Raw genomic sequence first — 27,793 nt, forward strand, 5'->3', positions numbered from 1 at the left:
GATTTAATGAATATATTAGAAAATTTATATTCATTGAATTGAATTGCTACGGTCTACATTGATATTCTATATTCCCAGGGTGTGAAGTGTTCACTTTTAATGGAATGTATTAAAAAAATATTTGTAGTCCATTTTTGGTATGAAAAATGTGTGTGCTTTGATGGAATACATATTTGTATTTCGTTTTAGGTGTGGAAGGTGAACTCTGATGAAATACATATTTGTAGTCCATTTAAGTGTGAAAGGTGCACATTTTGATGGAATACATATTCACAGCATTTAAACGAAATCACTGTACCCTATCGTGGAAGCCTATACAATTCAATAAGGACCCTGTCTTGGGGGTTCAAGCACATGTTACTTCCGATCACTGTACCCTTCTTGGGAGCCTATGTATTTTAATTTGTACCTTTCTTGCAAGGACAGGAAGTAGACTGGTTTATATGCGGTGATATTTGTAGTCCATTTTAAGTGTGAAAGGTTTACATTTTGATGGAATACATATTTGTAGTTCATTTAAGGTGTTAAAGCAGCACGTCTCCAAATTTATAATTTTCTTTTCATGAAAATTTTGAAAATGAAATTAAATGTATATTATTGTTTATTAACCAAAAGGAATCATTTTATACATAATCAGTGGCACTTACAACCCACGTTTATTACAAAAAGAGGTCATAATATGCAAAAAAATGTCCTTACTGCGTTAGTAACGCAGTAGAAATATAGTTACACATAATGAAAAAATCACCATTAATCGATCTTGACATGTAAATTATTACTTGAATCTTGTATCTTTCTACTTTGTACATTTTTCACAAGTTTGAATTACTGAAATATTTTTCGCTCATCTGGAGGCCTGCTGCTTTAAGGTGCACATTTTGATGCAGGACTACATATTTTTAGTCCATTCTTGGTGTGAAGGTGCACATTTTGGTGGAATTCATATTCATCATCCATTTTAGGTGTAAAAGGTATACACTTAGAATAGTAGTCCATTTTTGTCATGAAAGAAGTACACTTTAATGGAAGTTAAAGATTTTTGTTAATGAATGCATGTGCATATTTGATAGGCAGATTTTAATTATCAAACTTATTAGTATTAAATATATGCTCGAACTTTCTTAAACATTGGGTAAATTTAATTAATGTGTTCAGTTCTGTGTGTTCCATGGTGCTCATTTTTTTGGGTGATAACAGTACTTTGATTCTTGTTTGCCAAAGGTATAATTTCATTGATGTAATTTTTAAAGGTTTGTGTTCCTAAAAATGAATTGAAAAATAGTTTTATAGCTACCTCATATGAAATTGCCTGAATTCTAATGGCATAATTATGATTAACTTTTTAGTAGTGTTTAACTTTAAATATCAATATTTACTTATTTGATTCATTAATTACTTATTTCTTTGACTTCAAGTGTGTTCCAGAAATGGCTTACATGTACCACTGCCCAATGCCACTAGTATTCAACTAGACATGCCCTGCAATAATACATTTTGATGGATTGGTGTGAAAGGAACGTAACTCCTTCATTATGTAATATGAGATACAGCTGTTTAGCACTAAACCCTCACTTTGTATGTAACCTGTCCAAGGTTCTATTTGGTGACCTGCCCTGTTTAAGCATTTTGATACCAAAATCCCTTTAATTAATAACGGGCTGCCTTAGACAAAATCCAAGGCCAGTCCATTATAAAAATATAGGGTTAAAACATATTTGTGTGACTAATTTCAATAAATTCATAAAAGTGGCATTTCCAGATTGATAACATTATTATAATATTTACTCATTTAAGAATTATTACATTTGTAAATAAATTTATGAATTTGGGTACCCTTTTAAAACTGCTGACATGCTGTATTACTTTGGAAAGCTTACATATACATGTTTGGTGTTGACTAGATCTATAGGCATTTTTGTTTGTTTTTCATTGGTGCTGTTAGAAAATAAAAATAATCCATAATTTTGTTCTGCCACCCAATCCTGTCGTATATTGTTTAGTAAACTTAACAGGAAATGTGCGGGGAAAAAAATTGGGATCACCGTCTCGTTTTTAGCTCGACTTTTCTATGAAAAGGGGAGCTATCCTACTCGCCCCGGCGTCGGCGTCGGTGTCGGCGTCGGCGTCACACCTTGGTTAAGTTTTTCGTACCACCCCACTTTATTTCAGAAGTATTACAAGTATGGCTTTGAAACTTACCATACTTGTTCACCATCATAACCTCCATCTACAGACAAGAGTACATAACTCTGTCAAGGTTTTTGACAGAATTATGGCCCTTTTTTGACTTAGAAAGTGTATTGAGCTTGGTTAAGTTTTTTGTACCACCTCACTTTATTTCAAAACCATTGGAGGTATTGCTTTGAAACTGACCATACTTGTTTACCATCACGACCTTCATCAACAGACAAGAGGACATAACTCTGTCAAGGTTTTTGACAGAATTATGCCCCTTTTTGACTTAGAAAATACATTGAATATGGGTAAAATCCACTTATTGCCTTAACCCTTTTGAGATATTGCTTTGAAACTTTTAATGCTATTTCACATCATTACCCCCATCTGTACGCAAGAGAAGGTAACTCTGTCAAGGATTTGTTTTAAAAATTAAGGCCTTTTATCGACTTAGAATCTTGGTTAAGTTTTTAGTACCAGTCCACTTTTTGACTGAACTGTTTGAGATATTAATTTGAAAGTTGGAATACTTGTTTACAATCATGATTCCCAAACATGTCCAGGAGAAGGTAATTCTGTCAAAGATTTTATTTGAATTATGGCCCTTAACTGTCAATGTTTTGTATTATAGGCAAGCACTAAAAAACTTAAAAAATCTAAAAAAATTCATTCCTATCCACTTGTTCACTTTACCATAAATTATGTCATATAAACATTGCTGTAAGGGTATCACACAATTCAGTAAAATAATTCTTCACTAAATATCTTAATGCTCATGGCCATTGTTCACTTTAAAAATACAGAGATTCTTGTATTGCCTTTTACTGCAAAAACTTTTTTTATTGGCAAGCAATAAAAAAGTCGAGCGCGCTGTCTTACGGACAGCTCTTGTTGAGTTATCTACCCCTGAATCAGAATTTTCTTATTTTAGGTCTCTTCAAGGGCAGATAACTTTATATTAACATATTTAAATGAATTCTTCTTTTTACTTCTGGATTATATTTTTCTTTTTATTGTTGAGTACAATAGATAACAACATGCAATTCCTTATATCGTTTCTGTTATTTTTTTTTCAATGAAAATAAAGATACTTTAAATTCTTAAAAAATAGGCCATTCTTTAAGAAAAAATGCACAGGTAAAAAGGAAGTGGGGAAAAAAATATCCACTTTAAATTCTTTCTTGAAACTGCATATCGACTTAAACGGAGGTAAGCTTCATGAAAATAGAAAAAAATTGCATTGTTTCCTTCATTGTAAATTATCTGCCCTTGAATTCAACGAAAAAGTCCAATTCAAGAGCATATAACTCGAAAATGAGAACGGTAACCCCTTTATTTTCCGTTTAAAATGTTTCTGTTATCATATTCTAATAACATGCCAAGTTTAAAAAAATTCTATTGAACAGTTTTAATTTTGCCTATATGAAAACTCCCAAAAACGTCCTTAAATATTTTTATGCAGTGCACAGTAAAAAATGGACTTTGATCTTTCTTAATTTGGATTATTAAGAGAGGGTGAAGAAGAGTATGTTATTACATGTACTTGCCAAAATATTTATTGTAAATTCACAGAGGAGACATTGTTGTAAAAAGTAAATATTCCTTGCTTCATATGCAATTTTGTTAGAAGAAATAAATTGTTTTTAATTATACCAGTTGATTGCTTGTCATTGAATACCAGTTAATTGAACTGATTGATATCAGTAAAAAGAGAAATGGAATGAAATTTTGAAAGAAAAAAAATCTAGAAAGGAATTATTAAGTTTTAATTAGTGATCTATGCCAGCATAAAAAAATACCATATCTTTGTGTCAATTTTTAAAGGCACATTATGCCTCAGGATTCCATATTTGTTTATTTCTTAACAATTTCAATCATGTATTAAGTAATGTTTTAATATAAATAATGGATTTAGAGCACGCTAGATGTTTATAAGGTGAAAAAGATGTTTCACAAGTGAAGAAAGTAGTGATCCATGTGCAGTAATGTGTCTTAAAGGGTAGGGAAATGTAAACAAAGTAGTATTTTGACTTCCATACAAAATTATACTAATTTACTAAAATTATACTAATTGTCAACAGGGCAAAAGAAGCAAAAGACAAGTCATTTATACAGCAAATGAGTATTTTCTTGAAACTAACAAGATATGAAAAATTAAAAGGTTTTAAGAAATAGAAGTTATAGCATTTCTGAAACATAATGGGCCTTTAATATATAATTGTTATGTTAACAAGATCTATATAAACAGCTGTTGTAAAGATATAGGAAGTGATATTCATTTTTCCTTCCACTTTATTCAAAAGGGAGAGCTAGAGGTCGCAGGTTCGATACTCGTGCCAGGTTTTATTTTTCTGTGACAAATTATCCTAATAGCTATTTGTCTCACCGCTGATTTCGAAATCATGTGAGATTTAGTGGTCTGCCACTCGCGGAAATATGGGTAATAACTGGCTTGATATCCAGAAAAGCCAGGTTGAAGGCCCGACCGCTGAGATATAACTTAAAATTATATTTAAAGTCCGCGTTAAAACAAGTAAACATTGTAATGTTAAAGTTTAAAATGTAAACTTAATATCAGGTACTTGAAGACATCTTACGTTACATTTGTTTAAAGATTGAATGTGTTATCTGATTACAAATCTATGTGAGCTGGGACATAGTTTAATTTTATCCAATATATGAAATAAAAGTCAACCACGCATTCATGCTGCGCATGCGTCTTTAAGCTACGCCGCTTTATATCACGTGACACAGATGTTTAAAACCGAAAGTAGAGGTATTTTTAAGGAAGTTTAAACAAGTCAACTTTCAAATGGTGATTAAAAATGGGCGCATCATTTAGCTCGGAGGTAGGTTTACATTTAGTTTTCCTTAATATTTTTATTCAAGGATTTGAATAGAACTTTAAATAATCGGGCTCCGACATTCTTGGGCTTGTTGAACACCACCCTGTATGATTTATATAGTGATATACATCTACTACACTTGATACTTGGAACTAGATTATTGTTATCTTAACCTTGATACAGAAAGTAAATATGACTCTTTACCAACTTTAATAATTCGTAACCTTGGTGCAGTAACAGGTTAACTCCTTGTATATTTTATCAGGAGTTAACCCATTCTTGCACTAATATGACGAATTATCATGTGCTCTTTTAGTGTATTGACGATAAATCATGTTTATTGTATATGACAACAAAATCGGGTTTAAAATCGATACATTAAATTGGGAATGATGCTGTATTACAACATTTGCTAGGTTGGGTCCTAACATCCAGTGTGATCTTATTATAGGGTAACCTCGCCAATCCTTAAGTTAAGTTTATTTAAATGATCATTATTGTCATTATATCCAATTTTTCTTGTCAGTAATGATCTAATTATCGTTAAATAATCTCCACTACAAGATTTATTCTATACACTGCATATTTTATGGTTATGTTTATTTTTATCAATAAACAATGTCTATTTAATTGATTGTGTGGGGTTTTCCCCTGTAGACATCGCTCTTATCAGTTGAGTGCCAATGATTAAACTGAAAAAAGTCCTGGAAAATAAATTTTATCAAAAATTTTTTTTAATAAAAAAAATTAAGGCTTACCGACGGAATGGTGCACTCAGTAAACAACGTGACCTCTATTTTTGCGTATGCATAGTCAGATACGTCATCTTATACAGTTGACGTAACGTTGACTTGTATGAGAAATTCATTGCCATTACCAACCGGATTGCATCTCGGAGGTCATCTCCGGAATCGATCTGATGATTGGACCTGCCTCTCCGACCAAATTGACGCAATAAGTTTCTTATGGGGATTTACGATCGGGGATACTTGTTTTTTGAGCATGACCTTGTCTGGTTATACGTGCTGTGTGAGGGCTTGCGTTGTCATTCTGAAAAGTCACATAGCAATTTAAAATATCAAGTATAATTGGTATGGTGTCGCGTCTTTCGTAATCGTACGACTCAATTTGGAACTGTTATGATTTATTTATTATACAGTGTTATATGTAGACAACAGGCATGAATAGGTGTATGACTGCCTTATGTTCATTACCGTTTTGGCAGGAACGCCGTAACGGTTGCTGGCAAGACACGATTACGTTAACGTGATTTCACGCTCAGTAAGTTACGTTGTTGCACGTGCATGAAACGGGCATTATGACGATCTACTACAAATATGATGGTGTTCAACCTATTTAGTATGCTTTGAATAGCCTGTCTGAAGCAGCTTTGTCTGGGATCTTTGCTCGAAACATTTATTTTTTTTTATTTATTTATTTGTTTATGATTTATCATTGTAACATTTCCAGAATTTTCATACTCAACAGTAGGTATGATAAAGTGTGTAGCAATGCCATGCGGTTTGAATGTATTTACAATACATGTATATACATTCTTTCATTTTGCAGGACCCAAGTGAACAAGATCGAAACTTGCGATTTTACAGAAATGAAATCAGATCTAGTCCGTGGCCCGGTAAGATTTGTTCATATTTTGTTTCGTTAATATTTACTCTATTTCTTCCGTTTTATAACCAGCATATAGATAATTTATTATACATTTATTTATTTTAATTTCATCCCTTATAAATTTAACCATTATAATTCCAGCATTCGCATCGCGTGATTTCCAATATTTATCAATATTTTGATCAATTTGCCTGGCCTCGTTTTCATTTTCCGAGTCCAAATAGCACGTATCAAATGTATATTGTACTCTATCTAGCATCGTTTTTATAATCTGAATCCAAATGAAAATATCAAATACATGTTATACACTATTTGATATCGTTTTCTATTTTTTCCAGTTTTCTCCTTAGAAAATAAAGAGTGCATTGTTAAGTGCAATACTGCTTTTATTGGACTCGCAGCTACAAAACCTATATTGGGTTCGAGCTGCGCCTGGTCCAATATAAGTTTTATAACTGTGTACCAATCGAACTCCGCATGGTTCAACAAAATAATTGTAATAACCTCATAACATTATGCTTCTACATTGTAATTGTCCAGATTTTGCTTAATCAGTTGCAATTTTACACTCATTTGCACATGCAATGTACTGTTATATATTTCCCCTTCAACTTTCATCTGCCTGTGATTGTTAATGGTGGTGTTGGTAGTTTTCATTCCGGATCGCGGGGGTAAGTCACGTTGAATTTACCAGAGCACTGTTCAGCCACCGCATCGTCCCTGGGCCGGCTGTCAAGCAATTTACCAGTACAAGTTGTTTTCACTTCCGCAAGGAATTGAAACTTTGGTACATATAGAAAGGATTTCATGACCAATCACTACGAAAGTGACCTGCAACGCCCGGGAATCGAACTTGGGTCAACCGATTCACACTGCAACGTTCTACCTATTGAGCTAACTGGACGGCGTTCATCTGTGCTTGTGTATTTTCTCACTATTTCTATGTGTGATTGTGTATTTTCGCACCATTTTCACATACGGTTATACATTTTCCGCCATTTTCAGGTTCCAAGATTGCCGATATGTTACTTTGGACGGGTAAATACAACAAATTAGAGAGTAACCATAGCTATATTCAATGGTAAGTTCTTTTATAGCCAATTTTGACTGATATTTGCCACATGAACAAATTTCCCCCAATTTTTTTTAAAACCCAATAATACCCCGGGAATAAGAAACCACAAAGCCCCAACGTCTGAAATATTGTTGTTTAATAAATAATATCAAAAATGGGAAAAGGGGGGAAAAAACCCTTTTTTAAACAAGGATTGTTTTTAATTATCCCCTTATTGATAAATAAAATTCATTATAATGTGTTGAAATTTTTACTCTTGGACTTCATGGCAGCGTTTATACATGATTACGATGCACTTTTTTTTTAGGCAGTAAGTAAGGAAAAATAATGTTTTATTTTTTTTCAGGTATTTCCCCAACACCAGAAGGAGTGGTTGATCCCTATGCCAGCCTTTTCCGAGGCATGGGGCAAAAGTGATTTTGTTTGTTAAATTATTCTGATAGTATAAAAGGGGAAATGCCCCGGGCTCCTCGTCATGCTCAACATTCATCTTCTCTGAAACTGCTGGGCTGATTTACTTCAAATATTTGGTCTGTAGCACCCTTGTGACAGTCACACTTCAATTTGCTCATATCATTAAAAAAAAAGAAAAAAAAAGAAAATAAAATACATTGTAATAATAAAAAATAATACAAATTATAGTAAAAAGGCTATAATACCCAACCTATTTTAAAAAGGACATGTTACCCTAACCACAACATATATTTACATATCTGTTAGCCTTATGAAGCAGAACAATATTGAAACCCAAAACTCCAACTGTCTAAAGTCTACAGCAAAAGTCCAAGCAACCACAAACTTCGCTGTTGAAATGCCCAAAATAAATATCATTATTTTCCTTTCACGGATGTTTTTTTCACCAAAAAAACTTCCTTAGAAAATAGTGCACTTGCTTACTTCATGCAGTGCGTAAATACATTTTACAAATAAAAATGTAAATGATTGTACTTAACTTCCCTCTTTTCTGTAGTTTTTAGGATCTATTTAGCAAAAACACCCGACACCCTTACACTTTACACTTCTCAGACTGTGTTCAGTTTTATAAAAAATAATGTTCTGTTATAAGGGTATGCAAGTATTTGCTTGATTGCCCTATATCTATAGCTCAGATGTAGAGGGCGGCTGACTATATGACCGTATATACTGCCTCCAATCGATTCACCGCCTGGGATTCGAACTCTATAGGGTGTGTAGGCTCAAATCCCGTCAGGAACAAACCGTTGTTTCCTATAAATTACACTCATTGCTCAATAACGGATTTTTGTATATATTAATAAACCTATAGCTTCCTGAATTTTGTATTAACTAAGTATGCTATGGTCCGAAGACATTACGCACTTCCTGCAGAGCTAATTAACTTTTACTTTTAAAGGCCATTCGAGATGATGTAGTTGCCAGCGCACGTGTCCTCATGTCATACCGGATGATGCTAGATTTCTACGGCATGAGGCTTGTCGATCCAATTGTAGGGAAGGTAATTAGAAGTGGGAATTGGCAAGAACGGTACAATCACCTAAATAGGTAATATCTCTACAGCAGTTAGAATGTTTGAATACTTGTCCTTGGTGGTACGTTATTTTGAAATTTCATGACGTTGACGCTATTTTATAACGTTGACGTTACTTCATGACGTTACAATGTTGATGCAAATAAATGTACCGTGAATGTTGATAGATATGTGATTTTAGTATGATACTAATAAATGCTGACGTCATGATCATACGCGTCAACGTACTATGTTTGCAGTAGAATGTTTGCTCGTGTTTTATTTAATCATAATTCCAAATGATTCCACCTTCATAGCTGTATAAGATTTAGGGGATATGCAAAACAAGTTGTCTCGTTGTTCTTATAGCCAATGTATTATCTTACAACTTATAAACCATTTTCACGTGTAATTTTAACAGGTGAACGATTTTCACGTGTTTTTCAGATCGACCCATAACTACCGACGAATCACGAGAATAATAAAGTCCCTTGGTGAACTTGGCTATGAGAGATTCCAGTGCCAGTGGATCACTTTCTTACTGGAAGAGTCCATAATTAACCAAGTTCTTCCGAACTTGAACGGACCCTGCATGAAACATTTTATTGCTGCCATTAAAGATGACGTAGAAAAGGAACAAATGTTCAAAAATTATTTCGAACTAGTTAGAAAACCTACGCCTGGACTGTGTGCCAGACCAAGACAAAATGCTGATACAAACAATACAGCAATTCCAGCTGAGAAAAGAACTCACGATAAACACGAACTACATGACGGAAGAGTTCCAAATGGAGGCGGGGATTTTATAGACCAAAAGTTCGATTTTCAAAATGATTCAAATATTCCAAGACAAACAAATGTAACTACAAGTGACAATGAAGGCGCTGTTGATTTTGGACCTGCCGCAGACGACATCGATGGAATCAAGGATATTCCGTATATTGACTGTACATGTAACGGAAGTGGACAGAAAACTGAATGCGTCACACATACTGGGAATGGAAAAGATGACTCCAGCGCTGACGGCGGAACAGATGTGGATTATGGTTCGGCAATAAATGTTAAACTATAATGTTTCCATCATTGACTGTGATAAAAATTGATATATGTGCAATGAAATAAAATATTTAATAAAGACAAGTAGATCCAGAGAAACGATGTTCTTGTTACGGTTTCTTGATTTCAGTAAATCAGGACAAACGCTTGGTAGACGTGAAGCTTTTCCTTGCGTTTTTCAAGTCAGGTTACGTACAAGTTTACGAATTTGTAATGGTAACAATTCATTACTTCACAGACTTACCAAAAATGTTTCAGGATTTCGTCTTACAGGACGGTATATTCCAGCTCCATGTGTAATAATGGGGCAACATATTATTTAAAAAGTTGTTTTTATCCTCATGTTTTAAGGTCATTTACACATTAATCTAGTTTAAAGAAATACGACGCTAGTGGACACTTTCCATGGTGAATATTACGTTTTTTCTTGAAATAAATGATAAATAAATGTCGAGAGATAGACTTCTTGCACGATAATGTTATTCATGTTAAAATGACAAGCGTTCAGAAACTTAAAAAATATTTATAGTTTAAAAGAACTCAACTGAGGTCCAAAACCTTAAAAATATTGAATTTTGAATTTCTTTCATATACATAGTATCAACTTGGACACTTGACACTTAAAACAGAAAGGTATGGAAAAAGATATTTAGAAATAATTTGAAAATCATATTTTTGTGTTATTCTTAGCCAGATTTTAGTGAAAAGCGTTGAGTTGAACAACACTTTTCAAGTTTGGGCCATTTACTTTGAATATTTAATCTGAAAAATCTCGAAAAAAAAATGTTTTCATTCCCGTCATGTGAAGAACCTCAGTGGAGTCTCTTTAAGAAAGTAACAGATACAGTTCACGTGCAGCTAAGACAGAATTTGAGCCGCGTGATGACAAAACCAACATAATGGGTTTGCGACTAGCATGGATCCAGACCAGCCTGCGCATCCGCGCAGTCTGATCAGGATTCATGCTGTTCGCTGATAAACTCTATAACAAGTGGGAGATACTGACAGCGAACAACATGGATCATGTTTAGACTGCGCAGATGCGCAGGCTGGTCTGGATCCATGCTGGTCTCAAACGCATTACGTTGGTTTTGTCATGACGCGGCTCATTTAATGTTTATAACATCATCTTTCTGCCATGTTACTGATATAGAATAAAGGCAATTTCTGCATATTTTTTTCACCTTATATAGATAATATATAATTATGTTGATATTATAAGTACCATGTGCTATGAGTGATCACTTGATTATAGTACAGGTAATATTCATTGCAACATTATTTCACATAAAATCTTCTTTAAAAAAATTAGCAAATATTGAGGCATGCTGCTTTAAAAGTGTATAAAAATTATTCCTGTCGAAATTAATCTATGACACGAAACAAAATAAGGACAGGGTTTTTTTTTACATTCTTCCTTGATTGTTTATTCCTTGATTGTTTTATTACTTTATTTTTAGTAAAACTTATATTTGTTAAGTTTTTGTAATAAAATAATGCACATATCTGTACATAAACAGAATATTAAACTATTTTATATGACTAGATGACCTATTGTTTTGAGTTGCTTACTTTGAAATAATTGACCATTGAATCTCGCAAAAGATGCATCTTTCCTTTGAGTTTGAATCCCTCAAAGGAATATGTTAGCTACTTTCACGAGTTGAATCAATCCAACTTGCTAGCTTCCAGGGAGTACGAGGTCCTTTACAGAAATCGGCTACATTTTCTCCTCAGTTCCTCCTTCCCTCCTTACCACGGCTTTATTTTCTAATTTACCATAATTGCGACATAAAACTGTGTATATAACGTTTTCAGTCACGTATACATAGTGTCGAAAAGTTAAACGCTTCAATTTGTTTTGTAAGTTTAACAATTCATCATGAAAATGTCAATATATCATCATTAATTGTGCATTGCATTTTAAACGTGCCTTACAAAATAATTTGTCCATAAAAATTTGGGAAATGTGTTTGTTTCTGTTTTTGTGTATCATTATTGCAGTTGAAGAGGAAATAGCCGCGTATGCGCAACTTAATGTTCTTTTGGGCTGCAACACCCTACTCTTTTCTACAGATAAAACCAGTACATGAATCTAACAGATTCTGTAATTTCCTAAGAGTTTGAAAAGTATTTCTAATTTAGCAGTGGAAATATTAAATTAAAGAGCTCTACTGAAGTCTGGAAATGCCTTAAATACAACGTTACATAAAATATGAAAAGCTTGACAGAGATCAACTAGGGCACTTGAAATATACTAAATAGTCTCAGAATTCAAATGAGTAAAGATATTCAGTGCAATTTTTGGTAAGATTTGAGTGTAATGCGTTTTTATTACATATTTTTCTTTATAAATTTAGGACATTTTTCACAATAAAAATGATCGATACAGTAATTATGAAAAATTCGATTTTATTATACTAAATTTAATTGTCTGAGAATTCAAATGAAAATAGATATTCAGTGCAATTCTTAGCCTGCATTGAGTTTACTAGTGATGCATTTACACACTTTTTATGTTTAAGACATATTTTGCGAAATAAAAATGATAATACTGAAAATTCCAATTGAGCAACTCTCACCTGCAAGTCTATTTGGCAAGCAAAAGCCCAAGCTTATTGTAAATATAGTAGTTATAAATAAAACGGTATTAGTATAATTTATTTTGTAAACATATCTAAAAAAGCCACATCAGATATACGTTTAAATAAGTAAAATTTACGCGAACAGCAACACTTTGCAACTTCCGTATAATGTCACGTGAGAGGGACGGCGTCAGACATTAATTAGCATAAACAATCGTTTATAAATAGAAAACCTGCAGTATTTAGAGCTTCCAATAAGTTTACCTGTTTTAATGCTATTGAAGGAAGAGTCAGTGTTTGGCATAATTATATTCATGCGCTTATTTGGATAGAGTCATGTAGAACTGAAAAAGGAATGGGAAATTTAAAGTCAAAGAGCAAGGTGAGAAAAAAGTTTAAAGCAAATTCGAGGTATAAAATTTTTCAGATGTTGAATGTGTCTTTCTTTGGCAGTCTGTATCAAGGTCTTACGTGAGTAAATATTTCTTGAATTGTCAAAAATACACATGTGCTTGCAAATTAATTTTGTTATTGCTTTTTTGGTACGTCTACACTCGCACACCAAAATCATTTTGAAAACGAAAGTTGACAGATGGTTGACAAAGTTGGCTAGAGTTATCTCTCTTTCTACTTTCGGTTTTAAAAGCGGAAGTAGATTAATCACAACAAACAATTAACTTTGAAATGTTGGTTATTTCTGCTAAAACTTTCATAATGCTAAGTGACAGGATGCGATGTTATTAAATATGCCACCAAAACAACCCACTTATGTCAGACCTACAATAGCAAGTGCTTCTAGGGCTTCTTTTAATGATGAAAAAAAGAGAATAGATAAGGTCGAAAAGGAAAATACAGTTCGCAGAAGGACGACTTTGTTGAAAATAGATCTTAAACATGAAAATAATCATGTTTTTCAACGGGAGACATATGATGATGAAAAAAATCAATGGACTTGTAAAGACACCAATGAAACTGTCAGTGGGACAGTAACCAAAACTGGCAAAAATGTGACATCTTCAACACAAACCCCTTCAACACAAAGGGTAAATACATATTTAAGGTGTATTCTGTTCCCGCCATAGACGGTCATTGATCAGACCCTGAGCTAATATTGTTCTGCTCTTATTTTTTTTTCCTCAATGAAACATTTGGACACAAGTGGGAAAAGTCATCTACTTAATTGGTTTCACTAGTTTAGAAGAGGCAGTGTCTAGCCATATCGGGATGGGCTCTTATTGCTAGCCAAAATTCCTATTAACTATATGTGACTCACATACTACAAGCCTGTTATGCACTGTTAAGGCCAGCCAGCTAGCTGTCTGTGTTTTCCCCTTTCCAGATTTGAGTTAAGAGAAAAAAATTAATATGTATATTTTATTTATCACCTTCCATTTTAGAAAGAGGGAAAAGAAAGTTCAGTTGACCCTGCCAAATATGGGGCAACTGGTGGAACTTCTAAAGGATCTGGACAAAGCAGAGAAGTTTCAACCAAAGCAGGGACAAGGGATAGCTACGGAAGAAATGTTTCATTATTTAGTCATGAGGTATTTTAAAATGTCATGTGCTCATGTCTCAAACAGTATTCACATAGTATACTTTTTTGAGTTAAGAAGGCAATTTAAACTTGTTGCCCAGGTTACAAAAGGTCTAACTCTTGACTTGCTTGAAAGGAAAGTGTAAGCCTTTCTTTGCCACCAGTATAGAGCCACCATGCCAGACTGCACCATGTGGAAGCTCAATTTTTGTACATGTATTTTTATATTGAAATCATTTTAAATTTGAATGGATTGATACTTTCTATTAGATCTAGAACATTATTCAGAGGCACCAATAAATTGATGTAAAATTCTTCCCATAAATTGATGAAATCTGCTTATCCATAAACATAAATAATATTGATGTAAAAAAATTGTGTAATTTTATATTAATATAAAATTCTTTCCATGAATTTATATAAAGTTCTTTCTTGCATAGCAGACTGGCGTTTCCGTGAGTTTTACCCATGCCGGAAATTTCATCTGGCATGGGGGTGCCAGATGAGTCGCGTGCCAAACAACAAGGTCATTTTAGCGCCATTTATGAATGAACCGCGTTAAAATGACGTCGTTTTAGAAGGGAAATATGTCTTAGGATGACGTCATTTCGCCGTTGTTATTTAAGTTGTAAGTTCATACGCTAATGTAAGAAAATAGTTATGGATGAAATGACTTTAATTTCCATGAACATATATCATATTGAGGTAAACCATTTTAAATATGAAATAATGTATGGCAGAATATGCAAGAAAAAATATCTTTCATATGTTTGCGGTTCGGATCGGAATATCCGTCCCTCGGGAACCCGCCCATGGGCGGTAACTCGGCAAGCCTCATTACCGCCCAATGGGCGGGTCCCCTCGGGATGGATATTCCGGTCCGAACGGAAACATATGACAGATATTATTATTCCATAAATTGATGTAAAATTCTTCCCATCAATTGATAAAATTACATGTATTTCCATATATTGATGAAAAGTTCTTTGCAAAGTTATTTTCATAAAATGTTAATTTTTTTTCTATATATTTATGTAAAGTTCTTTGCATACCGGTATTTTGATTTAAAGTTATTTCCATAATTTGATGTTATTTATTTATTTCCATATATTGATGTAAAAGTCTTTCCATAAACTGATGCAAAATATCTTTCCATAACGTGATGTAAAATTATTTCTATATATTGATGTAAATATTTAACTTCAGAAACCACTGTCTTATGGTGCTGAGCCATATGGATACAAAGTGGTATGTATATTATGTATTTACAATACATGTAATTGTATGTTCAATTTTCTTTGCCACAAATGAATAAGTGAGGTTACCTGTTAATTATAAAGAATGGTCAGATACATAAAAAGTGTATAGAAGTTTATAGTTTGATTGTGTAGGAAGCTTATAATAAGCTTATAGACACACTGGAACCAACCAGTACTGAGCAATCAGTGTAGTTTCTTGCTCAAGGAAACAATGGCCTGCCCCTGATGGGGTTTGAACCCATGTGGCTAGCTATCATTTGAATACTATAGTCTGATGTGTTAACCACTCGGCCATGCCACCTCTTAGGTATAGTTTAGAAAAGCCATCATGTAGTATTCAAAGAAAGACTAGCTTAGTCTGTGAAGGCAAAAATCTGCATACAAAATTGAGGTTAGCTATTGTTCTCAGCCAGGCATCAGCATCACTACGGTTAAGTTTTTGTGTGTAAATTGATCTCTCCAAAACTAATGAAGACAAATATGTTGAAACTACTACACTTATTTGACAGCAGAATAGAATCTCACTACCAAAGGCTCATAACTCTGACATGGCTTTTGCTAGAATGATAACCCATTTTGAACCCATTTTGAACTTAAAAAAGTTCTACATTATCCAGGCTCTTGTTTTACTATCGAGCACTGAGAATAGTCAAGCACACTGTCATACTGACAACTATTGTTACAACAGTAACTATTTTTGGCACAGTTGTTTTGATTGGGAATTTGCTCAACATGTTGGTAAAAGAATCCATTTTCATTTGGTTTATGAAAATGTCTTAATTTTATATTAAATTTAATTTAGTTATCACCTGCTGAAGCAAGACATTACCGTGACAATGTGGACTTCTATAAGAATGTAATCCGCTCAAAACCACTTCCAGGTTAGTTCTTAATTCATATTTCTATTCCCGTGTTGTTACAAGTTTAAACATTTAGATATTATATATTAATCTGTCTTTGGCCCAAAATTTATGCATTGAAATAACATTACTTGACTATAACAATCAAAAGTTACACCTTAATAATGAGTATAAACTTTAATTACTTTTGTCTCTACAGTATGCTTGTAGTTGTTAAACACACTATGTTATCTTATTTTCATTATGTCTTTTTTCCTGTGTTTCAATGAAACAAGTTGTATAAGGCTGTACTTTTTGTGATTTGTTATTAAATCTTAGCCTATGCATAAAATAAAACAATTATTGACTAGTGAGTCATTGAATATGATGTGATATTCACCTACAGAAAATCATATTAAATTTGGTCAATATGTCATCTGCCAGTGAATAACACATCATATTCAATAGCTCACTTGTCAATAATTGTATATCAATTTAACAGATTATTTTTAATGTATTTAATGATAAAATGTTGTTTTTATTCACCTTTTTAAGGACACACAATTGAAGACATGTTGAAGTGGAAAGGAAATTATGAAATGCTTGAAAGGAACCATAGCTACATTCAGTGGTAAAATGCCTTTAGTTAAAAGCTACCTTCAGCTTTTCGAAAAATTGTTATTTTTAGATAAAATCATTTCATATAATTGTCAATTAAAAGAATTAACTTTAAGGTGGAAATGAAATTTGCTGACGATTCAATACATATACAATAAGGAAACCCCTTGATACCTATAATTCACTGGCCAATTCCCTATATTTAAATAAGTAAAGTTGATTATTCGTTTCCTCGATCTTCTATTTTTAGAAATTAATGTCACACATTCCAAATAGCTCTCAAGACGCTGTTTTGAAGAAGGCTTAACAGTTAAATATTGCACTTTTCCAAAATAAAGTTACTGAAATACTTAGTTTGAAACAATACATAATTATTTTTCCAACAGAAAATAAAAGCTGAAAGCCGCTTTAAAGAAATACAAAAGTGAACATAACTATTTTTTCAGAATTACAAAATATCTCACTTTAGTATAGCTAAGGATTGTTCAAAAATATGATATCAATTGAGAATGATCTCTAGTTACTTCCCCTGGCTTTTCCTTCTCGTAATGCAATGGAAATGATATAATATATGGGATATTGTACTTGATACTGATAGGGTGACCTTGATTTATAGTGAATATGAAAAACATTTTGTCAAACAATATACAGTCATATAGAGAAGAAATTTGGACAGTTTTGGTGTATGAGAATGAAACAATTGCATGCCAGAATAACTGCTAATTTACTCTGGAAAAAAGTTATTTTTGCTATTTTTATATGAAACAGGTTGTTTCCTATACCAGAGAGTAATGGTTTGAACATGTATGCCCAGCAGCTTTTTGAACATGAAGCAAAGGTAAGTGTGAAATTATTTAAGGTATATTGTAAAAGAAATGACAAGTATTATGATCATACACATGTTAAAAACATGTACGTCATAAGTATATAAGGTAGTTTTAAACTTGCCAGAAATGCCAAATAATTTTTTCCCAGTTTATGATGGGAGGCCTTTTTCAAAAATAGCTGGAAAGGTCCTGCTATGGATATTAAGTGCCTTATAAGCTATATACTAGTATGTGTAACCCTGACTTACACCACGGGGGGGGGGGGAGTCACTGTTTGGGTATGTGGGGGTCTTGTTCTTGGCAAGAATTTACCTGAATTTTTCGCTATTCCCCATGGTTAACTAGTTCATTAGGTAAGCTAAAAGCGTTTTATTTTTATTATTCTATTCAGTACTTTACTTGTACTATTTTGAATACTTTTAAAATTTTCAAAAAATTTGCATGACCCTCAAGATGCATTGCTTGGAAGTTATATTTTTTATTATGATATTTGAAAACTGTGCTTTTAATAATAGGCTATCAGAGAAGATGATGGGGCACAGAAGCGAGTTTTAAGGGCTTATAAAATGATGCTGGACTTCTATGGAATGAAGTTAAAAGACAATATTTATGGACTGGTGGCGAGATCAGATAAAGGCTGGCAAGATAGATATGAGCATCTTAACAGGTAACCTGAATTGTGGTCAATATACCCATAGGACTGAGTAAGACCATAGAATACATGTATGATATAATGCGATATTCACCGAGGCCAAAGGTCTTTTCCTGTTTCAAGCATTTGATCTCTTTCAGAAGCATGTACATGTTCATAAGGAAGAACAGCAGAATGCCATTATCAATTTGCTTCAAATAAAAAAAGGTTAAATTTAAAGCAATGTTTAATGAGATTGTTTTTGATTAATATCACCTTGTCAATATCACATTTTTGTGACCGTCTGCCGCAACACGGGGAAATTGGTAGTCATATATTTTTTATCTACATGTATTATGAATAATGTTCTTCATATCAATTCATTAATCATTTTTATGCCCCGCCATAAAATGGGCGGGGGCATATAGTGTTACCATGATCCGTCATTCCCTCATCATCAAATTCTATTCATTATCTCGGCAACAGTTGCACACATTATTTCAAATTTGACATATGGATATATCATAGGAATATGCGGTTCAAGTTCGAATTTGATCAGGTTCCATGATTTTTGATAGAGTTATGCCCCTTTAAGAAATTTTTCAGTTTCTGTTCATTATCTACCCAACAGTTGTACACATTCAACTCAAATTAAACATATGGATATGTCATAGAAATACGCAAGTTGGAATTTGGTCATGGTTCGATTATTTTGGACAAAGTTATTCCTCTTGAATGTTTCCCGATCTTTCTTTTGTAGAAACCTCTGTATTAGGTTGAAATCAAATGTGCAGATATATTACCAGAAAATTCAAGTTCAGGTCAAATTTGGTTTTGGTCTGATTATTTTTGACAGAGTTATCCTTCTTGAACTTAGAAAAAAATAAGATTTTTTTTAGTTTCTGCTTTTGTAGCAATGTACACATGTATGTCCAAGGGTGACACTGCATGTGCTGGTATTTTGCCAGAAAATACAAGTCAAGTTCTAATTTGGTAATGGTCAGATGTTTTTAAACTTAAAATACTTAAAAGTTCACAATTTCTAATCATTATCTCGGCTACAAATATGTAACTATGCAATTTGCAAAAGGGAAACACTGAAAATTTTCAGGCCCTTGACCTTTGTATAAAAAGGGTTTGTGTTAACATTGAATAGTTTAAGGGCCTTAAACTTAAAATGGTTTGTGCAAACTTTGGAATTAAATAGCATTTGAAAATTTGTTTGCATACGGGGTATTTGTGGCGTTAAACATATTTCTCTTTATTTTCTATGACGTCTTTCCAGTTTTGATATATTTTACATTGCAAACTTTACTAGTTGTTTTAATTTAGGTACCTTTGTGAATGTTTTAACTATTACTTCATTAATTTTGACTTATAAATAATTGACATAAAAGAACTGTAACTATTTTTTTCACAGGTCACGGCACAATCTGTTACGTGTAACGAGAATTTTGAAGTCATTAGGCGAACTTGGTTACGAACGCTTTCAAGCTCGTTGGGTTGAATTTTTAATCGATGAGGCAGTGATAAACAGAGTACTACCGAATCTCAATGGTCCATGTCTAATGCACTGGGTTATGGCGGTAAAAGATGACGGGGAGCGAGAAATGTTGTACAGGAAGGCTAACGGTTTAGACATAGATGAACATAATACTCAGTATGGTTCAGATTCTGAATCTGGAAGCGGAGATGATGAGATTGAAGAAAAGTTAAAATATGATAGACCAAATATTTCAGCTGAACCTGATTTGTCTGAGCTAAATCTTGACAATAATGGAATTGATCAGAAAGGTGCTCAGCAAAATAAACATTCTGGTGACCAAAAAATTAATATGCAGACAGATAAGGCTGTTAATTCTATGATTACCAGTCCTCTATCGAAACCACAAATGGTAAAACCTAACGATATTTCTTTGAGAGATCAATCAAAACTATTTAAAGATGATAAAACATCAGTTGATGCTAAAGCAGCAAACAGTTCTTCTTCTCTTGGTGTAAAGCCTAAGACAGAAAAGCAGAACAAACAGCAAGCAAGGGATGAAACTGATAAAAGATCAATTGATGATGCCACTCTTCATGATAAGGTAATTGTATTACGTATACAGTATAATACATTTTATGTTTGTTTCACATGCTTTATTCTTATTATCACAATGTTCACCAGTCCACCAAAACATACTATTAACAATATAAATATCAGTTTTTAGAAAAAAAACTTTAAAATTACCTCCGTTTTATAAGATCCATCATTTGTACTAAGTATTCAAAATTAAGTAAAATGGAAACATAAGTTAACAAATCTTTGTAAAACAATAAGGAAAATTACTTCTTAAAAATTAAATTTGGTAATTTTGAGCATAATTTTTAGCTCACCTGTCACAAAGTGACAGGGTGAGCTTTTGTGATCGCTTTTCGTCCGGCGTCCGTCCGTCCGTCGTCCGTCGTCCGTAAACTTTTACTTTAAATGACATCTCCTCATAAACCACTAAGCCAATTTCATCCAAACTTCACAGGAATGTTCCATTGGTGGTCACCTTTAAAAATTGTTCAAAGAATTTAATTCCATGCAGAACTCTGGTTGCCATGGCAACCAAAAGAAAAAATTTAAAATATCTTCTTCTAAAAAACCCAAAGAGCTAGAGCTTAGATTTTTGGCATGAAACATCTTCTGGGGTGAGTGTCTACCAAGTTTGTTCAAATAAAAGCCCTTGGGTCAAAATTGGCCCCGCCCCAGGGGGTAATTGATTTTCCCTATATGCATTTAGTAAAAACTTAAAAAATCTTCTTTTAAAGAACCTGAAGAGCTAGAGCTAAGATATTAAGCATGAAACACCTTCTAATGGGTGTCTAGCAAGTTTGTTCAAATAAAATCCCTAGGGTCAAAATTGGCCCTGCCCCAGGGGGGTCATTGATTTTCCCTATATGCATATAGTAAAAACTTAAAAAATCTTCTTTTAAAGAACCAAAAGAGCTAGAGCTAAGATATTTAGCATGAAACATCTTCTAATGGATGTCTACCAAGTTTGTTCAAATAAAAGCCCTGGGGTTAAAATTGGCCCCGCCCCAGGGGGTCATTGATTTTCCCTTTATACATTATAGTAAAAACTTAAAAAATCTTCTTTTAAAGAACCCAAAGAGCTAGAGCTAAGATATTTAGCATGAAACATCTTCAAATGGGTGTCTACCAAGTTTGTTCAAATAAAAGCGCTGGGGTCAAAATTGACCCCGCCCCAGGGGGTCATTGATTTTCCCTATATGCATATAGTAAAAATTTAAAAAATCTTCTTTTAAAGAACCAAAAGAGCTAGAGCTAAGATATTTAGCATGAAACATCTTCTAATTGGTGTCTACCAAGTTTGTTCAAATAAAAGCCCTGGGGTCAAAATTGGCCCCGCCCCAGGGGGTCATTGATTTTCCCTATATGCATATAGTAAAAACTTAAAAAATCTTCTTTTAAAGAACCAAAAGAGCTAGAGCTAAGATATTTAGCATGAAACATCTTCTAATGGATGTCTACCAAGTTTGTTCAAATAAAAGCCCTGGGGTTAAAATTGGCCCTGCCCCGGAGGTCATTCATTTTCCCTTTATGTGTAAAACTACAGCAAAAATTGAAAAATCTTCTTTGAAAAAACTCAAATAGCAAGAGTTTAGATATTAAGCATGAAGCATCTTCTAGTGAGTGTCTTCAAAGTTTGTTCAAATAGAAGCCCTGGGGTCAAAACTGGCCCTGCCCCAGGTGTGTCATTGTTTTTTACTATATGTGTAAAGAAAAAACTTAAAAAAATCTTCTTTTAAAAATCCCAACGAGCTAGACCTTAGATGTTTAGCATGAAACATCTTCTAATGGTTGTCTACAAAGTTTGTTCAAATAAAAGCCCCGGGCTTTTAACTGGCCTTGCTCCGGAGGCCTATGTACAGGTGAGCGACTTCAGGGCCATCATGGCCCTCTTGTTTTATGTTCTACTGTACTTGACATGCATCCTTAGATTGCAATTCTTAGTACTTGTAACATACTTTAGATGAAATGACCAAATGAAATTTAACAATGTCATAATAATATAATGTCATATGGTCATGTGGTATATTAATTCAATAAATGTGCTCTCTTTACTTTATTTACTAGGTTACTGAAGGAACTGATTTACCAAGTGACAACTTGAAATTTTATAGAAATGAGATATTATCAAGACCTGCAAGTGGTAAGTGCTTTACACAAGTTTGGGCTTTGTGAAATATGTTTATTTGTTTGTATTTGTCACACCGTCACTGTAAAGGTTATATGGCCACTTTCCAGCTAATTGGTGGCAATTTACCTCAGGTGCCCCTCAGTGTATTATTTCAGATAGAGGTGGGCACCTGAATGTAAACCACTGACATTCCCTAAGCAAGCTGTATAGTTTCTTCTTAGAAAGAATGCAATGTCTGCAATTGTATTCAAAGCCACAGCAGTGATGGACAAGTGATTTGAAGTCGGCAACCTATTCAACTGGGGCACAGACAAAAGGAAGAAATGTCATTGAAATATATTCTTTGGCCAATATTTTTGTCCTTGGTTAAGTTGGTAATGGCAGGGGGATGCTGTTGTTGTCATGTTTGTCTACAGTTCCAAAACAGTTCACTTATCTTAAAAGCAATTTCTTTATATGTTAAACTACAGCTTTAAGGAAAATTGGTTTAAACATATTTATTTTTACAAGTTCTTGCAACTTATATTAATCACTTTAGAGTCCGCTTCCTGGAACCAACCAGTACTGATGCCATATGAAGAAACATGGTCATTACCCGAGTAGGGCTCGAACCCATGATTAAGGAATATTGATGATGTAATACTTGAACCTACCTTGTAGATTATAGATTAGACTTACAGAAACTAAAAGAAATCATTTTGCCACATCAACAATTTGGAAAAGATAATTAATTTTCATTTTGCAATTTTACAGAAATGTGCTCTGTATTTTTTAAAATAGATTTCTAATTGAGACCTAAAGAACTTTGGTTTGAATTTATATAATTATACATTAATTTTACTTGTTTCACTTGATTTTCTTGATTAACATTTTGTACAAAAAGAGAGAAGTGAGAAAAAAGCATCTTACCTTAGAAGACTTGTAAATATCTTTTCAGCTCAAATGTGTGATTGATGTGTTGAAACTCGAGTTTTAATGCAGAATTTTTTATACACTTTTTGTAAATAAATAAAAACTAGAATAATATTGCAAAATCTTTAAGAAAAAAGAAAAGAAAAACTATTCTCATTTATAAGTAGATGTTACCATAGTAAAAACTGTGAAATATACATTTACTTTTTTGTTTTTAGGTTTTAACATTAAGACTATGCTGAAATATAAAGGCGAGTATGACTTCTTTGATGAAAAATATCCAGAATTCATTCAATGGTATGTTCATTTTTGTAGTGATTTTCTTGTCATAAAAACATGTACATCATGACCTTGATAAGAAATATTATCCTATTTCTCCTTTTTGGTATAAAAATATATTTACGTATATATAAGATGAAACAAATGATGGCAGTGGAATAGGATGAATCAATGTAGATTTATCCCTGTTTGTATTAGTACAAAAGTGTTCAGTGGAAAAAAGTATCTTGCATAAACAAATTCATGAAATTGGCTTGAAGGTCAAGGTTGCTATGTCTAAAAGAAATAAAGGTTTCTTTTCAATACAATAATAATAGATATGATCAGATATTAAAGTGTCATTTGTTTAAAGTTATGTAGTTATAATTATGTAGATTGAACCACAAGAAATTATTTTTTGGGGAGATTCCATTTATTGTCATGGTAAGGTCAAGGTTATTGTTGCTTAAGTTAGAAAAGTATAAGTAGCTTAGGTAACCTTTGAACTTTGATCAACATTTCAAGATAGTGTGTTGCTGTAATTGATAAGAACTATGTTAGCAGTGCTGTCCGTCTTAAAAGTTTTATACTCATAGTCTTGCATATAGATATATAATTAAACAATTATTGACTAACTTTAGCCTCAGTCATTATGGCATTCTGCTGCTGAATATTATCATATTTAATGGCAAGGCAATTATTGTTTAATATGTGACATTTGATAAGAATAGAAAATATCTACCTATATTTTTACTGGTTTAATGTTGTTTTTTTAAGGTTATTTCCAGTTCCTGATTCTGTAGGAAGAAACAGGGAAGCCCAGCCACTTTATGAACATGAAGCAAAGGTATGTTCTTGATGGCATAATTACATGTCTCTTTTGCTGAATAATTTGCATCCATGGAAATGAAGGCATAGGTTGGTGGGTAGTGATGGAAGATTATGACCATTGCTGTATATTTACAGCCATGGAATCTGCTTAAGCTGATGCCTCGGAGGGGCGTCAATGGCAGATTGGAAAAGATGGTTGACTTGAAACCACTTGCTTCTCACTGTTAAAGGTTTGGGTCAAGCAAGCATATTGGGATTCTTTCAGTTGAGAAAACCATCTAGCTAGCTTACAGAACATTGTTGGTTGTACTCAGGTGCCCATTTGTGCCAGAAATCTATACTGTGTTGGTGCAATATAAAACCAGATTTTAAAAAAAGATGCCCGGGAGCTTGTATGCGGCTTTTATACAGACAAAATCCAATGTTGGAATGTGCAGCATTTTGGGTTTTGATGTGCTATTGTAGGTTTTCCCTTTGCTTATATTAGGATTTACTTTATGTTTTAAAATGATGTGCATATTATGTCTGTAAGTCAAATTGACTGTATACCTTTTTAATAACATGAAAAACAAGTAATGTGCATGCATAAGTTAGGTCTTTCAACATATCATGTTGAATAATAATTTCTTTTAAAGTTTTGACGGGTAAAATATATCTTTAACTATCTGATATTTATATACATTTAACTTTTAGATCAATGATTATTTCTATAGAAAAATTCTACTCAAACTATGATTGATAATTACATCTGAGTATCTAGAATTTTAATTAAAAAAAGAAATGTATACAAGAAGTGTCTCTTTTATTTTTCTTCAGGAAATAAGATGTGATGATAAATTACGTGAACGTGTTCTGAAAGCATTTAAAATGATGTTGGACTATTTCGGGATGACCCTTGATGCGGATTGTGTCGGAATATTTGGAAGGTCAAAGAATTATAAGGAAAGATATGATTATTTGCAAAGGTATTAAAAAATCATCTATTTGTACAAAATATTCTATGAAAGGTCCATCCTTTGTCCAACTTATAAAATATTTGTCAGGTTTTACATCAGTCTGTACTTCTGATACATCAGAAAATTTTTCATTGTTGTTGTTATTTTGGTCACTCATACCAAGGATTTATATATATATAAATCTGTGCTCATACATAAGGTTAAATACTAGGTTAAATACCTCGAAAACATCAAATGCTAAATCAAAATGCTCAAAACTTCACAATTTCTAAATATCTGCAGCACAAACAAGAAAAACCCTCCCATGTTGCAGAATCATAACTGGCTAAATGTTTTAGAAAAAACAAAGTAGAAATGTTATAAAAACACTATGCACTAAATGTAATCAAACAAAGTTGGGATGCTATAATTCACTGTGTAAGGTACCTATAGCATACTGCTCACAATGAAGAAATGAAGATCTTTTTTTTTCGTTTGCTTTGTTTTTCTTTTGTTTTTGTTTGTTGTTTTTTTTATTATCTAGAATGAATGAAGCAGATATTGCCTTTTACTTAGTTTGTAAAAAATAAATGAAATAAGTTTGATTTTTTGTTAAAAATAGTTATTTTAGTACTTAGATATATGAATGTGTCTATATTTTGTAGAAATTGAATTACATTATGTAATTGACTTATATAATGAGGAAATTTACTTTAGTAATTGTAAATGTTTCATAACATAGGTGCTATTTCATACTTAATTGTGTTTTGATAACTTGTCGATTTGCCAACAGAAGCACACAAAAAATCGACAGACTGGAACCCAGGCTAGCTGCCAGCAGTGTAAAGTTTAATTTCAAATATTCAGAATTTTCTTTTACTAGGTACCCAATCAGTTACTACAGAATCACGCGAATCATCAAATCGATAGGAGAACTGGGCTTTGACAGATTTCAAGTACCATGGATAGATTTTCTGATCGAAGAGGGAATTGACAAAGCAATGTTTCCAACACTAAATGGACCGTGTATACAACATTGGATTAATGCTATAAAAGACGATGGAGAAAAGCATGCTATGGTTGTGAAGCATAAAGATAAACTTGATCTTAAAGCAGTTGATGATAGAGGAGAAGAAATGGATGTCTGTTGGGATGATGAAGAAACGAATGCCGGGCGAATCTCCCCACTTTTCTATTGTGCTGATTGTGCTTCATCGTCAAAAGCTAGGTGGATACCCTGATAGAAAAACATTTAATATTAAAGACATACTATGCTCAATTTCGATAATAGAAAATATTGGTAAATGCTACACTGTCCCTTTGTATATATAAGATAAACATATTTTGACTTCACATAAAGCAGTTACTAGTATGTTGTGTTTAAAATTCTACACTCTGTAGGTGGTCACAATATGAATATATAGTGTTATTTAAAAAACTGACAAATCCAATTAGAATTTCGTGGACTTCAGTAAGTTTCTGTGATTCAAATATTTTACTCAAGATGAGCATAGTATATCTTTAATCTTAAAAGGACAAAGTCTGTGTATGAGATTGTAAGGTTATGAGCTGATTCCTTTGACCTTATTAACTGTTTTTCATTATACTTGAAGAGTACTAGTAGTTGAAATACAACTTTTTCCATCACTGTTGTCATTATTTGACATGTGTCTCACATTAAAAAGTGTTACAAAGCAAATTTTCAACAGTCATTGAAGTTTTTTGAAATTGCATATTGTTATTAGGAAATGCGAACTTAATTAATATTAATTGCAATTTTTCCATTTGTCACTTTTTTCCCGGCATTCTTTCAACCCATCACTAGCTGGAATTAAAAGTGATTAGCCATTGCATCATACATGTATATAGAACCAGTTTGTGTTTTAATGTTTGCATTTCTTTTTTGACTATTTAGGTAGCTGACTTTTTCTTTGCAACTGTATCTAATAAAATGTTTAATAGTAATGCATTTTACTTTATTCTGCAGGTTGTAAATTCTGTTGGGTTTTTGCATATAGCATTCAAAATGTTGTTTAGATTGTAAACAGTGTGATGTTTCTTAACCTGTTTTAATTTTATTAGTTAATTTATCTTATAAGTTAAATCT

The 27,793-nt window shown here is 32.9% G+C and overlaps 2 protein-coding genes and 1 long non-coding RNA gene across 4 annotated transcripts; all 3 read left to right on the plus strand.

The window, feature by feature from the left end:
• Nucleotides 1–4,867: 4,867 nt before the first annotated feature.
• On the plus strand, nucleotides 4,868–7,785 carry LOC132743973 (uncharacterized). Its single transcript, XR_009627645.1, has 3 exons — nucleotides 4,868–5,024; nucleotides 6,591–6,657; nucleotides 7,656–7,785. It is a non-coding gene; the product is annotated as an uncharacterized LOC132743973 (long non-coding RNA).
• Nucleotides 7,786–9,099: 1,314 nt separating this feature from the next.
• LOC132743981 (opioid growth factor receptor-like protein 1) lies at nucleotides 9,100–10,426 on the plus strand. Its single transcript, XM_060732583.1, has 2 exons — nucleotides 9,100–9,246; nucleotides 9,659–10,426. Exons 1-2 carry the CDS (start codon nucleotides 9,137–9,139, stop codon nucleotides 10,281–10,283), a joined length of 735 nt encoding a protein of 244 aa, XP_060588566.1. The 5' UTR covers nucleotides 9,100–9,136; the 3' UTR covers nucleotides 10,284–10,426.
• Nucleotides 10,427–13,043: 2,617 nt separating this feature from the next.
• On the plus strand, nucleotides 13,044–27,036 carry LOC132743990 (opioid growth factor receptor-like protein 1). 2 transcript variants are annotated; one of them, XM_060732600.1, is made up of 13 exons: nucleotides 13,044–13,234; nucleotides 14,250–14,396; nucleotides 15,593–15,634; nucleotides 16,448–16,526; nucleotides 17,040–17,115; nucleotides 17,871–17,940; nucleotides 18,445–18,596; nucleotides 19,981–20,647; nucleotides 22,687–22,762; nucleotides 23,881–23,959; nucleotides 24,698–24,767; nucleotides 25,568–25,716; nucleotides 26,570–27,035. In XM_060732600.1, exons 1-13 carry the CDS (start codon nucleotides 13,208–13,210, stop codon nucleotides 26,925–26,927), a joined length of 1,992 nt encoding a protein of 663 aa, XP_060588583.1. In that variant the 5' UTR covers nucleotides 13,044–13,207; the 3' UTR covers nucleotides 26,928–27,035. The 2 variants fall into 2 exon arrangements, with proteins under 2 accessions (XP_060588583.1, XP_060588575.1); XM_060732592.1 differs by lacking the exon at nucleotides 13,044–13,234 and adding an exon at nucleotides 13,499–13,895 and having other exon boundaries at nucleotides 26,570–27,036.
• The last annotated feature ends 757 nt before the right edge of the window (nucleotides 27,037–27,793 follow it).

The sequence above is a fragment of the Ruditapes philippinarum genome, unplaced genomic scaffold (assembly GCF_026571515.1).
Source record: "Ruditapes philippinarum isolate M1 unplaced genomic scaffold, ASM2657151v2 ctg1608_1_1_1_1, whole genome shotgun sequence".
Lineage (NCBI taxonomy): Eukaryota > Metazoa > Mollusca > Bivalvia > Venerida > Veneridae > Ruditapes > Ruditapes philippinarum.

What these genes read in the sequence shown, in the direction of transcription:
- LOC132743981 (XM_060732583.1), top strand. Translation starts at nt 9,137, where the DNA reads ATGTCATACCGGATGATGCTAGATTTCTACGGCATGAGGCTTGTCGAT. An exon ending in CGGTACAATCACCTAAATAG is followed by an intron (nt 9,247 to 9,658) that starts GTAATATCTCTA and finishes CGTGTTTTTCAG; the next exon opens with ATCGACCCATAACTACCGAC.
- LOC132743990 (XM_060732592.1), top strand. Translation starts at nt 13,587, where the DNA reads ATGTTATTAAATATGCCACCAAAACAACCCACTTATGTCAGACCTACA. An exon ending in AGCCATATGGATACAAAGTG is followed by an intron (nt 15,635 to 16,447) that starts GTATGTATATTA and finishes AATTTAATTTAG; the next exon opens with TTATCACCTGCTGAAGCAAG. An exon ending in TTTATGAACATGAAGCAAAG is followed by an intron (nt 24,768 to 25,567) that starts GTATGTTCTTGA and finishes ATTTTTCTTCAG; the next exon opens with GAAATAAGATGTGATGATAA.